This window comes from Homalodisca vitripennis, chromosome 2 (assembly GCF_021130785.1).
Source record: "Homalodisca vitripennis isolate AUS2020 chromosome 2, UT_GWSS_2.1, whole genome shotgun sequence".
NCBI lineage: Eukaryota > Metazoa > Arthropoda > Insecta > Hemiptera > Cicadellidae > Homalodisca > Homalodisca vitripennis.
In genome coordinates, this window is record NC_060208.1 from 216,547,295 (window position 1) to 216,563,221 (window position 15,927).

The 15,927-nt window shown below is 32.3% G+C and overlaps 1 protein-coding gene across 3 annotated transcripts in view; it reads left to right on the forward strand.

The window, feature by feature from the left end:
• Window positions 1-13,315, forward strand: part of LOC124355405 (S1 RNA-binding domain-containing protein 1) — a 64,048-nt gene extending 50,733 nt beyond the window's left edge. For all 3 annotated transcript variants that reach the window (XM_046806535.1, XM_046806534.1, XM_046806536.1), the window contains exons 14-17: window positions 2,954-3,073; window positions 6,380-6,465; window positions 8,474-8,644; window positions 11,747-13,315. In XM_046806535.1, coding sequence (XP_046662491.1) covers window positions 2,954-3,073; window positions 6,380-6,465; window positions 8,474-8,644; window positions 11,747-11,931 — 562 coding nt within the window. In that variant the 3' untranslated portion in view covers window positions 11,932-13,315. The remainder of the gene's footprint in view (window positions 1-2,953; window positions 3,074-6,379; window positions 6,466-8,473; window positions 8,645-11,746) is intronic.
• The last annotated feature ends 2,612 nt before the right edge of the window (window positions 13,316-15,927 follow it).

Consider the following 15,927-nt stretch of genomic DNA (forward strand, 5'->3'; position numbering starts at 1 on the left):
ACAATCTATTATTAGAAGAGAGTACTTCAACTGCTAAATTATTAGGCATTTGTTTGGACAGTAAGTTGGATTGGGCCTATCATATTGATTACCTTTGTAAAAAACTATCTAGAATAGTTTATCTTCTAAGAAAGTTAAGAAATTATGTATCTATTGAAACATTGTTATTAGTTTATAATGCCCTTTTTCAATCGCAATTAAGATATGGTGTAACTTTATGGGGAAACAGTACTAGTGCACAAAGAGCATTCATATGGCAAAAAAAAAGCGGTTAGGTCAATAAAAAATGTATCAGACAGAGAAACTTGTGTTCCTCTATTTAGTGAGTATAAAATTATGACACTGCCAAATCTTTATATTTACTGTTGTTTAGTAAGTGTAATAGAAGTCCTCCCCAGCTTTACAATTAGGGAACAAGTACATGGGTATGATACGAGGAGGAAGTATTTTTTAGATCTTCCTCAAGTAAGATTAGAAAAAACTAGAGGTAGCCATATTTTTATGAAAATTAAACTGTTTAACAAATTACCACAAAATGCATGGATTGTACCTTTAAACAATTTTAAGAGAGTATTAGAGAACTGGTTCAAGAATAATGTTTATTACTCAGTCTCAGATTTCTTAAGTAGCGATATTACATGTTTATGCTTTTAAAATTAATATTCGTTGTGTGTCCCATTGATTTGTTAAATTATAAACCGTAATTGTTTGTTTGTATTGTTTGTATTTGTTTTATTTATTCGTGATATAGTATATGTTTTATTTATTAACTTATCTGTATATACATAAATGAATAAGCTGACTTTGTCTATCGCTGTAATTAAGCTTAATGACAATAAAATATTTCTGATTCTGATTCTGATAATAATCATATGTAACATTGTTACATCAAATGGTATTTAAAACAACACTCTAGTACTTATATTAATATTTATTAAACTCCAGTTTTTTTATTAATTTAATTGAAATTACTTTTTTTACTTTCAACTTTATTTTTACACTAAGAAAGACTGATCAAAAGAATAAAGAGCTTTTAAAACTAGGTATTTCTTGAGTTTTCTTTTAAAGTATTTAAATCTTCAATTTTAATGTTTTGTGGAAGAGGTACATAGAATTTAGATCCTGCATATTGTGTTTCTGGTGATGAATCCATAAACAGTGAGAAGGTATAGATAATTCACTATGATCCCTGGTATTGTAGTTAAGTGAATTTCCTAATGATTTTTTATTGTTAAAACTCTGTTTTACATTTGGTACAATCACCTAAATATACATCCCATAGATGTTCCAAGTGTTGTTTACATATGTATTGGAGTACATATTTAAGTAGATGTATAATTTTGATCAAATTTGACATTTTCACACAGCAATCTGCTAATGTTAGGCAGACCTTCAAAAAATATTTATTTAGTTGTATATTCAAACTGAATGTTTTGAACAAAAATATTCTCAAGGACATTTTTAATAATTCAATTTAATTGTTAGCATTTACAGCCAATTCTATTCAGTCCTATAAATGTTTTAACCTAATTCATTGTCATTATTTTACCTAAAGAGCATGTTTAAACATTAAAATGCAGTTGAAAAATGCCCTTGTAGTGTTCATTACATTTTATTATTTATTTGGTATTAGTGTGATCCAAAAGGCTGTTTAAAAAATGAACTTTGGTTATGAATAGCGATGTGTGATTCTAATTGGACTAACATTCGTCATATAATATAATTAATATGTATAATAATACAAAATGTATACTGTATCTTTGTTAAATTGGAAAGTATTAAAAGATAACAAGTTTATATGACATACACAAACATCTTTAATGCCCTTTGTGCCATATATGTGACTACATCTCTGTACCAGAGGACGTATCTAAACAGTGAAACACAATGTAAAAGAAGAAATGTTGAGTAATTATAAAAATGGAGTCTTTATCATACTATTATTTTGTTTATGTTGTTCTCTCATTAACCTAACTCAACAGATCTGTATTTGTGTTGTAGAATGTTGTACTACAGTGGTGTAATATCTGAACTTTAAACATTGATTGGCAATATTTAGACCAGTGTTATATTAGGCTTATAGTGCATTTTTGTGTGATTTTTTTTCATGATGTGTGATATTTACTTATGTTCCTATGGTTCAGAACAGGAAGAATGGATACCTTTTCCTCATAGGGGTTTATTTACCTCATAGCTGAAGTTAGAAACAGATTGTGGGAGTCACCAACTGTTAGCACATTTTGCACAGTACACTCGAGGTTTGTTGGTTATCCGAATTTATTTATATTAAAAGATAAGATGAAGAAACCCATTTCCTTTAACTCTCTGAAGAAGTAGTAGTTGCCTAAGAAGCAGATCACTAGAGTGTACCAAATATTTGTGACTGTTCCAGTTCAAGTCAACAAAGGGAAGAGGCAGCAGTTGCCTAAGAAGCAGATCACTAGTGTGTACCAAATATTTGTGACTGTTCCAGTTCAAGTCAACAAGGGAAGAGGCAGCAGTTGCCTAAGAAGCAGATCACGAGTGTGTACCAAATATTTGTGACTGTTCCAGTTCAAGTCAACAAGGGAAGAGGCAGCAGTTGCCTAAGAAGCAGATCACGAGTGTGTACCAAATATTTGTGACTCTTCCAGTTCAAGTCAACAAATGAAAAGGCAGCAGTTGCCTAAGAAGCAGATCACGAGTGTGTACCAAATATTTGTGACTGTTCCAGTTCAAGTCAACAAGGGAAGAGGCAGCAGTTGCCTAAGAAGCAGATCACGAGTGTGTACCAAATATTTGTGACTGTTCCAGTTCAAGTCAACAAGGGAAGAGGCAGCAGTTGCCTAAGAAGCAGATCACGAGTGTGTACCAAATATTTGTGACTGTTCCAGTTCAAGTCAACAAGGGAAGAGGCAGCAGTTGCCTAAGAAACAGATCACGAGTGTGTACCAAATATTTGTGACTGTTCCAGTTCAAGTCAACAAGGGAAGAGGCAGCAGTTGCCTAAGAAGCAAAGCACGAGTGTGGAAACAGACTTCAACCCCTTGGATCAGACATGGATTCACCCTGAGTCTTACAGTACAGCGTACAGGTAAAGTACAGTTAACTTCTGACTATTCAAGCTTGGATCTACCATGGTACAGGTCAATTATGCCACCAATAAATTTTTTAAGTCATAAATATCTTAAGCATTTTTACAAAAATATGGAAAGTGAGTGTTTAAGACACTTTACATTTATTGTTACAACCTATATGAACCTATAGACACCTTTAGATTTTCAATTATTAACATTGAGAGATGGTCAAAGAAGAAGAACTGAAAGAGAACTATGGATTGAATTGATTTATAAATGGTAATATCCAGTAATTATGGTTTCACAATAAAATTTATATAAACCTTGAACAGGAGGAACCTAGACCAGGCGTATCAACTAGATTTGAAATGTTATTTACCTCCTGCCCCTCTAAATCTTATATAATTATTTCATACAATTGTTTAAGGAGTTTAGCAGTATTCAGTTAACTGACCCAAGAAACCAGCACTAAAGTTGATAAATATAAATGTAACATATTAGAAATATAGCTTTGAATATTGTTTAATATAACTAATAAGAATACACCTTTGAACACGTATTTTTTATTCGTACAATGTACATTTGAATTCGTACATAGATTCGAATAATCCATCTTCATGTACTTGTAGAGGTTAAGATAAATAAATGAAGTTTTTTTTATTCTCTTTTAAGCCTCAGCTCTTAGGCTATGCTGGCTTGTTTAAATCATTGTGGCTATTATTCCTATCATGATTGGACCTCGCGGGGATCTGAACCCGTGATCTCTCAGTTAGAGAGCTGTACTGTATCCACTAGTCTACGGAGGAAGACATAAATGAAGTAAATAAATAGTTAGACCAAATTGACTTATGTTTTAACTACCTTGCTGGCTAAATTTTGTATTTAATTTATATACATAATCAATTTATATAGTTTAAAAGTCTATCAAATAATAAATTTGTTGTTAAGAAATCTTTGTCATTTAATAATACATTAGGATTAATTTTGACACTTTTGTAAATTTCAAAATGTTCTTAAGATGACAATAGGTGACATTTTTTTGTGCATGTGTAAAATTCCAAGATTGTTTTCGATATTTTTGTATGTATAGCCGGTGTTATTTAAATGGTCAGCATATTTTGAATTTGATGATGTCTTCAATACTTTTATATGATCATTAAATCTAATTTTGAAGGATTGGCCAGTTTGTCCAATATAATGGTTTTGACAATTGTTACATTGTTTTAATTTGTGTACTCCACTATTGTTAAATGTTGAATTTATTTTGTTGAATTACTTTTATTTTTGATTATAAGGCCGAGGTTATTAAAAGATTTGAAAGATAATTGATATCCTTGTTTATAAAATGATTTGTTAATTTTGTGACAATGTTTACCAAGATAGTCTGATTGAATGTATTTGATATCTCTTTCTTCTTTCTTCTCAAATACTAGTGGTCATTAAGCAATAGATATTATACTTCTAGCAGTGAAAATAGGATGTTAAATATTCCTGAAAATAAGTTATGGCCACTGAAGGTATTCCAATCTCCTGATCCACTTAAGAATAATTTGGACTTAAAGTTTTGGGGCCCTGTAGTCAGAGAGTGAAACAGTTTTTATGAGTAGGCAAATACTAAAATTTCTCTGCAACATTCCAAAATACTTTAATAGCTCCAATATCTGAGTTGTTTTAGGCCAGTGAGATGATGTAATATGACAGAACTCTGTAATAATTTTGAATCAGAAGTAGATCTTTTTATGGTCTGTATCGTTTCAGTGTTCATTGGCAAGAGGTTCAACAGTTAAACAAAATTGCGACCATCTCTTATGTAAAATTTTGTATGTGTAAGAACACTTCTGGTTTGAATGAATTATATTTCAAACATGATAGTAAACTTTGCCATATTGTCACTATCAAAAAATATACTACATACATATACATGAAAAGTAACATCAGTCAAAAAGCGATACTGGTATAAGACATTTCCGGTGACTACTTTTGGCCTAAGGTTTACTCTGTGCTGTAGAAAAGTGCATTGTTGCCCCAATCAAGAAAATATATACATAAATAGGTATGAAAAGTGTATAAAAGTCAAAGTAGTGATCTTTATGAAATTTTTATAGTTTTTCTATATAACAGTTGGCCATCTTAATTATGGTCCCATAAGAACAGTGTTAAACTTCAAACAATTTTAAGACCTTATCTTTAATTGTAGAATCATGGAAGGAAGAGATCTCGTAATAAAGATCAGTATGCACATATTTTCTTGATCGGGGGAAAAATCAATATTACTTATAGTATCACAAACATTGCAGACTGCAAATAAACCTTTTTAAATATAAGTTAGATTCTAAAAGCCACATATGTGTTTATTTTCTTAGTCAGTGCAACATAAACTCAACTGTGGAACTGTAAATAAATTAGAGCAGAAGTGAATTTAATCGGTTGTATCTGACTCGTGGACCGCTGTATGTAAGTTATATATTTTCTTTATCATGACAAAAAAAGCAAACTATCACTATGGGACTTGAGAAATCTTGGATAGTTTAAAGAAATTAAAAGAGCCCAAAGTAGACACTTTTTAATCGAAGTTGGTTTGTATTGGTAATATATTTTCTTGATCAGGGCACAACTCAAACTCAACTATGGCACTTGAAATTTCTTAGATAGATAATTGATCTAAACAAACGGAAGTTTACACCTTTTGACTAAATTATGTTTTTGAGACTTATAGGTATATATTTATTCATACAACAAAACAGAATCAGTCAAACTTTTATTTACGTTTTGAATCTCTCAACTATGGATACTGAAATAATATGTACCTGTATATCTACTAGTATTTAAAACAATTGTAAAGATTGATCATATTACATCATAAATGCTTTCACTAAGAAAGCTATGGCCTTTGAATTTCAAAATTGCACTTGAAGCCAAAGGTAATTGCTGGTATGGGATAAAAATATTTTGACTTTTGAGTTCTTTTTCATTTGTTTGTTGTTAACATTAAATAAATGGGTAAAATAATAATACATCAATAATTAAATCTTCCTCTATGTGGTGAAATAGAGACTCCTTTCAAGTTAGTTAATACCTTCTGATTGTCCAGAAGGAAACCGTGTTAAATTTAATATAAGTTAATACAATAATCAGTTGTGTTTATTTTTTTTGTATCCATAAAATATAACTTAAACACTAAAATTACTTCCCCACATGCATTATTAAGAAAAGTAACGTGATTTTTATTTAAAAATGTAATAAAGTGCCATAGCAATAAGTTTAATTTATAATTAGTAGAATAAGTGTTAAACATAAACTAATTTATATTTGGCTTGTTTCAGGTTTATTAAAAAATGTGGTGTAGATCTGAAAAATCTTGGAACTCCCCACTTTATTGCAAACGTGGAGAGGACAGTGAGAGAAAATGGTAATAAATATTTACATGTTAAAGAATTCCAAATGAATATAAATGACAGTATGTGCACTATAATCTGTTATTTTTTATATGTGTTTTTATTGTTTGGGGTTGTAGAATGTAATCATGGATTTATTTATTTATAATTTTATGGCCTACATTGGACCACTTTAGTCACTTTATATTTTCTAGTCTTTCTTCTTTTATCCACCCAATATTTCTTCATCCTTTCCGAGCGTAATTTCCTTTCCTCCTCCGGAACCACTCTTCCTATTCGTTGTTTGTTTCTTTTCAGCTGTAGTGTAGAGTGTTTGTCATTCAATATCTTCAATGTGTTTGTCTTGTGTTTTTAAATCCTCTACTGTAATTTGTAACTCTCTCATATCTTCCTTTAATTCTGTGATCCATTTAATGTCACTTTTACTATACCACAGTTTTTCTACTATTTTCCTGCTAATTCTATTTTCAGGTGTTCTTAACAAATGCCCCAGGAATGATATTCGTTTCTTTTTAATTATACTTGTAATGGGTTCTATATTTTTGTAGACTGTTTCATTGGAAGCTAGTCTCCAAACTCCGTCTACTTGATAGTTTTTGTTTAAGCAAGTTCTGACTATTCTTCTCTCCATCTTAAGAACCTTATCTATTGCAATAGTATTTGTTGTTTTAAATATTGTTTCACTTGCGTATGTAATTTGTGGCAGAGCAACTGTTTTGCAGTGTCTTAATTTTGTATTTATTGAAAGACATTTTTTATTATACGTATTCTTAGTAGCATGTTTAATCTTAGTTAGTTTGTCTATTTTATTTTGCCAAGATGGTTTTTCATTCCATGGTAATCATGGATTAAGGAAAGGTTTTTTAACTTTTTAATACGTAACATATTTATACAGTTTACTCTATTATTAATACGAGTAAATGATATCACTACAATGATGCCATAAAATTCAGTGTTTCCTGCCCCATATAAATATTTTATTGCTTATAAAACTGCTTTCAGCTTCATCCAATACTGTGGTGCCTCATTTGACCATGTGAGGCTTTGGCTGAATAGATCCTCTTCTTCTTCTTCTATGGGGTGGCCTATTGCTATGCACTTAAGCCTTTTGCTCACCACCGGAAGCACAACATGAGGCCGATCAGTCTATGGTTTCAGTAGTTCAACATCCGCCGAAAACAACCGATCAGGTCCTCCTGAGGAAATTCGCCACCCTTATCCAAACTACCAAAGATAACGTATCGCTTCCTTGCTACTGCAGGGCAGTCAAAGAGCATGTTTTTAGCAGTTTACTCCTGCCCGTCACACATTCTACAGAACGGATACTCCCAAAGGATACCGACTCTGTAAAGATGCTTCCTCAGGTGACTATGTCCCGTAATCAGACCAATAACCTGAGAAGACACCGATCTACTTAGTGAGAGAACGTTAGACGCCACCCCAGATAAAGGCGACAGTAGAAACATTCTGCTTATTCTCAGACCCGGATGCAGCCTCTATCTTTTCTCATGTTTAGTGTGAACCCATTTCACGACAGCTCCAAAGGATTCACACCTAGATGTGCCACAGAACGGTTGAGTCCCCATCATATTGACGCTGAGACTGAAAATCACCACTTTTTTATAGCTGTAATAATTGAAATCTATCAGTAGCCATAACTCCAGTTATAAACCACAAACTGTTACCTATCTGTCATATTTCAAAGAGTAGCCAAGGAAGTTTAAGCCTTGAGATTGGTTCTATAAGAAAGAAAATTACATTTCACTTCCAGGTTTTTCTTTCATATTATTTTGTTCTCTGTGATCATGGCATAATGCCAAAACACTTTTTTAAAGTTAAATAGAATTTTAAATAAAGGATTACTATAGATTACTTTTATACTAACCTGCTTTCAAGATCTGCTAACTTCATATTCAGTTCAAATCAGTATTGCTTTATTCGTGAAAATGCTAAATTGTACTTAAGGTGAATAATGCTATTGTTCTTCCTACGAAATCAGTACTGAACTAATGGTTTTTCCAGGACTAACTGCTCTGAGCCAAGAGCTATCGACGACTGAGGCAGTTGTGCGTCTGATCGCAGAAGGTCTCAAGAACCCTCTGGACCATGATATACGCTCGGAGCTCAGCAAGCCGCTGTTTCGTCGCGGAGTTACATCACTGGAAGACCTCAAGATTGGAATCATCCTTACAGGTAAATATCCATCCTTATGTTCACAACAAATCCAAGATGTTTCTTACTCTTTTTAATTCAAATTATTCTTACACCTTTTTTGGACATATCAAGTCTGCTTTGACGTGCGTTAATTGAAGAAAACACCAAAATTCTCTTGCCTAAAAATTAAAAATACACTAAATGTTTAGTTATTTAATATCTCTAGTAAAAATTACCATCAAGCCAAAAGGTATTTTCCAATCCATACTGGTATAGCTCAAAATGACCTAAAACACAAACAAGGTGTCCCACAGAGTATTTCTAACTACAGCCCCACCTCACTGCTTTCAACTATCTAACTAATTGAACAAATTTTACAAATTATACTCAAAGTATATATGATATAAAATCAACTAGTATAAACAGTCAGTATGGGTTTTTGACTGGAAAATCAAGTACAACTGAAATTATTGACTTTGCTCAATATTTAGACAACTTGGGAAGTTAAGAATACCATCATAGACAAATACCTTGATCTTAACAAGGCTTTTGATTGCCTTGAACATGACCACATTTTGGCAACAAATGGCACTGAATTGGTTTGTAGGTTATTCAAAAGGCCAAAGCCAGATGGTTTAAATAAAGTAAAAATAAAAGGATTAATAAATACAACAAAATATGAACTTCTGCCAATTATTGTTGGTTCCCCAAGATTCAATTCTGTTCGTGCTGTTCAATTGACGATTTTTTTATCTAAAAGGGTACAGCAAAATGGTAGTGTACGTGAATGACAATGCTACTCATGGAAAATATAGATATTAATAAATAGAGGTGACCCATATTGCCTTAAATATAACACATGACTAATGTATAAAAAGCTATTAGTCTCCAATGAAAGTAAGACCAAGCAGATGTCATTTGGAAGTAAAAAAGGCATATGCAATGCCTGATCTTGCAGGAGCTGACAAAATATAAAATTTTTCTGTCATACTAGCTGAAAATTCGTTCTGGAATAATCAAACTGATAACCTCTGCTTAAAACTTGGTTCAGCCTTGTATACCTTAAAATGAGTTAAGTCCACTATTAAATAGAAGTAACTAGAGCATTACACATTGTTTGAGAGCTATGTACGTTCATAGTATTTCTGTCTAGAGCGATTCCTCTGAAGTCAACCTGTGATGTGTCTTGAGAATGCTAAAAAGGCTATCAGAATTATAGTAGGGTTAGGTCCTAGATAGGTCTGCATGGACTTATTCAAAAATTTGGATGTAGTCACAGTTTCTTCCATCCACATTCTGGACACCATTCTATACTGTTTCACTAAAGACTCTCCAAAGCCAAAGCAAAGTGACATTTATACATTAGATATTCAGAAAATTAAATATTGTCAGTCCACAGAAAAACTATATTTGGCAGAAAACCATTATAACAGGAGTAAAAAAACTTCACATCCTACCAGGTGACTTGGAATCTAGAAACCCTTTCAAGAAGATGTTAATAAATGGCTGCAAGACAATTTTTTTTATACCAAACATGAATTATTTCTTGGAGGGACCACAAAGAGTAATGAAGCTGCTGTAAACTATTTTTACTTTGATTTCATTCGACAACGTAACATTTCTTGATGAAATTTGTAGTAAATAATAATGATTATTGATTATTATTAACCCTTCTAAAAGTATATTTGCCTTGACTAGATGGCAGTTCATGATTCATTGTCAATCAAACACAAAATTATATTTGGTTTATTTAAAAAAAAGAAAAAGGTTCCTAGGATTCAGTTAATTTTTCAATTGCACTGTTTATGTTAGTCTCTTCTGGATAAATTTTTATTCTATTACTTTATTACACTAAACTGATACTTTCCCTTTTTTTAGAATAGAATCGTAAAAGAAACAAAATAATCAAACAGCTCTCTCAATAACTGCTAAGCATGCATCACGCGCATATTATCTTGAACTATCAACGGCTGATACATAAAAGCTGTTGACAATAGATAGCGTTGAATCTGCTGGTTAAACCACATACTAGTTTATAATCCGCATCTATCGAGTATCAGAATTGTGACATAATTAGTAGACGATGTTTAAATGTATTGCAGATTATGACTCTGAAAGTTCACAAGGGGGTAAAATGCATTGAAAATTATGGCTTTGACAGTGGGAGGATTAAATGTTTTAAACATACTTATGTTAATTAACACATTTCTATATTTTATGTTAATTTGTACTATTTCTTTAAACAAGAGTCAGCAAATAAAGTACTCTTTTGATTAAATTCATATATAATATATATCTATATATATAAAAATGAAACTGTTCGTGTGTAACAGCATCACTCACAAACGGCTGGACGGATTCGCCTAATTTTTTTAAAAATTTGTTTCGTCTTGATCTGTAGAAGGTTATAGGATACTTTTTATCCCTTTCCCGATTCAGGATTCCGCCCCACTGGTTACAGAAATACCCGTAAGAAATGCATTGCAGCAAACATATGTTATTAAGTGAAAGAGTCTTTTCAAATTTTTAATCAGCTGTTCTTTGTAAACATATATAATGCGACAAAAAATATATTTTTTTATAAATTTCTTTACACTTATAGTTTTAAAGCATAGAGTAAGCTTAAGAGAAACGACAAATTTTGTTTAAACTGTTTCTGCAATCATAATATATAAAAATGAATGTTTGTGTGTTTGTCCTTTATAGACTCAGAAACTATTGGACCGATCACTATGAAAATTTGTATTTTTCTATGTAGAAGGTTTATACGCAATGCCCATTGATGTAACTAACCACCAGGGTGTACTGAAAGATATAAAAGTTATCAAAGCGCCTGCACATTATAAACTGCAATTACAACACAGTAGTTACGTATATTAAAATATCCAAACACTATTTGAAGGCAAAGAAATATACGGGCAAAGCTTAAGAGACGCGTGCGAAGCCGCGGGAAACAGCTAGTATTATATATATGTTAAAAAATTTGTTAAGACTTTAATTAGCAGAAAACACTTAAAATCTAAGCTCAAAACTAACTGATATGACTATAAAGTAAAGGTTAACGCACAATCTATTATACCTTCCATGAAGTAGGTTAATTAATTAAATACCAAAAGATGCCAACTTTTGTACTATTTCCAGGTAGGGTACAGAATGTTACACATTTTGGCACATTTGTGGACATCGGAGTGGGAATAAACGGGTTGATACCTGCAAGCAGATTGAGGAATGTGACTCCGCAGCTGGGAGACCGCATCGAAGTGCGAGTCTTCAATCTTGAGCCTGAACGCAAGCGGATTGGCCTGGATCTCGTCAAGATACTGTAGAGTCCACCAGCAAGTCGCGTATATGCTGCAGCGCACGCTCCAACTTGTGTGCTTGGAATCTCATATTGTATACCAACCAGTGTTTAGTATAAATAAATATTTTTTGGTGAATCATTAACGTAACCAGATGACCGGACTAAGTAGTGGAAATTAACGAATGGCTTGGTGAAAATGAAATCGGGTAGGGTACTATAAACAGACCCGGTTTTTTATATCGAAGAATGTAATCATCGATACCTACCTAATATTTGCATATCAAATCCTAGACTATCAATCGATATAAAAGTATCTATAATCCTCAATAACAATCATATGTTTTAAATTAAAATATGAATTTAATAATTGCAGTGATCAAACAAATTATTATAACCAAAATTAGGAAAACTGAAGACGTATTTGCTCATCTCACAGTTACAGCTGTTTCTTTCCCACAAATTTCACGTAATAGGTTTTTCGGTATGATTCCAACATGCTGAAGCCACGAAAAACATGTCTTATCAACTTTCAAAGCAATGTTGTGTAGTTTTCTAAAATTTACTGCCTTTTTTAATAATCAAATAACAATAGGTAACAACCTATGTAGAATTGAAATATTACCCTACGTGTATTATTTAAAAGTGTTTACAGCTGTTGATATAGATTATTTAAATTAATTGTTTAAAATAATTAATCAGTATCGATTGATTATATCGATGGTTATGATTAAGTAATATCGTTTGCCAAATTTCGATATAAAAACCGGGCCCGCTTATCATACCCTACCCATGAAATCTATCGTGGGGACATTGATTACTCTAGGTTCTAATCATTAATACAATGGTATTTTATTATGGTATTTCCAATGAATTCTTCGATTGTAATATTGTGCGGTTTCTAAAGATAAACAATTTAGTCTAATATTATTTTTTAAATAGTTAATTTATTATTCATAAAACTGTTAGCCTTCAACAAATGACCAGCAAACACAAACTGGCTTTACAACTTTATTTTATGTTGTAAGACCAAGTGCTAGATAAGGTAAGAATCAGATTCGGTTTGTAGTTCCTTTTAGTTTTCATAGATTTGTTTACCATGGTCTTTAAGGAATAATAAGCTATATAAATTGTTAAAAATAAACATTCCCTATACAAAATTTATGTATGTATAGGCTACCTATTGATTAGCAATTAATTACAGACTTATTGTAGGATCTCGTTCAGCAACCAATCATATTAATGTTTAAGATATTTCTGTTTCTTATAATCGTTTTAATATAATACTATTTAATAATATACAACATATTTACAAAAGTTAGATGTTAAAACTCTTGTTATTTGTGAAAAATTATGTAATTAAAATATACTGATGGTTACATTTTGTGTATAGATAAAATATTTTCAAAGTATGACTGTATTTTCAATTTTGAGTTATAAGTTTTTAACACCTTCATTGTGGCTCTATACTGAGAGATCTTGAGTATTCTCACTCTGACGCTGTGGTTTAAGGAATCTGGCGCAGTTAACACATTAACAAAGTATTATAGTTGCTACTAACAACTCAATTTGTAAAAAAATACATTAAAAAGGAAAATATACATAATATGTTTGACTTAAACCTACAACTGGCTTAAGTGGTTTTAAATTCATTATGTAGAATTAATATGAGCTCTCACGGTAACTCTGTTTTTGCTTTGTTCGTACTAAACCTTATGTCAATTGATTGATAAAGAACTAAAGTTTCATATTGTAACATAAAACATTAGTTGAGTTATTTTTCATTAGAAAATTATAAACTTGGATGATTACATTTTCTGATTATGTTATCTCCAAATACACAATAATTACTGTGTCTATAAAAATTCTCTGTTGAGATTTTACGTTCTACAAAAGTTTTGAGTTTTATTAGAAAAACTATGTTCTTGTCTCTCAGAATATTTAGCTCAAAATCCAGTTAAAAATTTAAACAACAACTTGTGAGGAGACCACACCACACAACAATACTCAAGGTGTGGCCTGACCAGGCAACAATATAGAGTCTTCAAGGCTTGCAGGATGTAATCCTCTGTATTTATGTGACAATGGATATTACATCATTAGAAGATACATTAGTGTATTCCATATGTAAAGTGTCATCATCATGAGAATATACTGACACAGACAAGTCAGTGAACGTGCTAGTTATATTACTGTCAGTTTGGAATATGATGCCATTGAGATTTATAGTTGCTGAAATGGGTGTGGCTGTATAAAGAATATTCTTACAGATACAGTAGAGTCCTGAAAACTGCCTAATGTGGACAGAAGGTTGGCCCGAGTTTGTGAACATGCTGTGTTATTGGGAATGGAGTTAGAAGAGAAAAATACACAAAATACACTAATGTAATTGTATGTATTATTTTCTTAAAAATACACCAGAGAATAAACTGTCCAAATATCCTTATAAAAAGGAAAACTACATACTTTATGAAGACATAAAGTTGTCTATAACAAAAATTAATTGCAAAAACTAGCTAACATTTTTTAAAGAAATGCATAATGTCCAGTTGAATTTGCTGTTTCATCATGAAGAACGAAGGAACAGTTAGTCCATTACAAACGTATCTTGAAAGGATAACAGGATATCAGACATTCGCCATTGTTATAGATAAAAGGTATAACACAAAGTTTTGAGGATTGGAATCTATCCTCTTCATCAGGTGGGGGAGGTATTAATACATGCAAAAATAACAAACAAAAGTAAAGAAGGGAAAGACAGGGGTTCAAACATACTCAAAAGCTGCTTGAAGTTCAGTCTATGCGTTGTCACTGCACAAGATGCAAGTTCCGAGCACAAATCACAAGTACGAAGATCACAATCACACCGGCACAGGCTACTAACAAAAATGGCGATGTCAGCTCTTCTCCAAAGAATAAACTTCAATATTCCATCTGGTACACAATCCAAGACTAGTTGCAAAACATCGGTGATTACTTCCTACAAAGCCAACAATCCTACAGATAAAAAAACAAGGGTGCTTGTTTCCAGGCTACAATTTTAACCCCTTAAGTGCAGAGTTTCCAACGGTGTTGTCACACTCCACTGACAGTATAAATGTAGCAAGTTTCTCTTCCATGACGATCAACTTTAACAGCATTTTTATTTACCAAATGCCGCCAGAATTTCCTGATTTGTCACGTCAGATTGTGGTTAATATATTGAAACCACATCCCAATCACCATCATTCTCAGTAAAGATACACACTACTGTACGCCTAACACAACAATGCGTCCAAACAAATCTAAAATAGACGAAAAGTCCTAATCATTATTATAAACATTTCCTGTCATACCTACTGATCCATAATCAAAATAAAAAAATATGATAGTAGCAACTTCCAAAACACAATTGAAAAAACTAGAAAACAACAACATACAGTTTCAAACGTCCAGGAAAAACTTCACACGTGTGCTTCCACGATAGTTTTTTTAGTTGACCGCCAGAGTGTAGTAGCAATTAAACAGCACTACTGTAGATTTGTAGTAGTTCAAATAAACACTACTAGAGTCCAATGTGTTACAGCTGCCAAACGTCATGTAGCGAAGTAGCGGTTTGGGTGTGGCAGTTAAAAGCAAAGTGGCATCACCAGAATTCAGAATCTCTTTATTTACAAAATCACAAGGAAATGTAATGGTGTCAATTTTACAAAGTTTATGATCTTGAGGTTTCTTGCTTTACAGATCAAATCAAATCAAAAAATTCTTGAGTTGTATATATTGGTTGCTCTATCAGCCAGCTTTGTAGTTGTCTGTGAAGATCTTTCCCTCTTAGGCGTTTCAAGAAATCTGGCAGCGAGTTGTAGAATCTCTGCCCCGCATAAGATGGCTTTTTTGTGTACTTGGTGGTATGGTGCAAGGGAAGGTGGTAGTCCAAAGCTCTTCTTGTGTTGTAGGAGTGTATATGCCCTTACCCCTAGGGAGTCCCAGTTGGTCCCCATGCACAACCACTGGATGTATGTACATGGCTGTGACCGTTAAGATC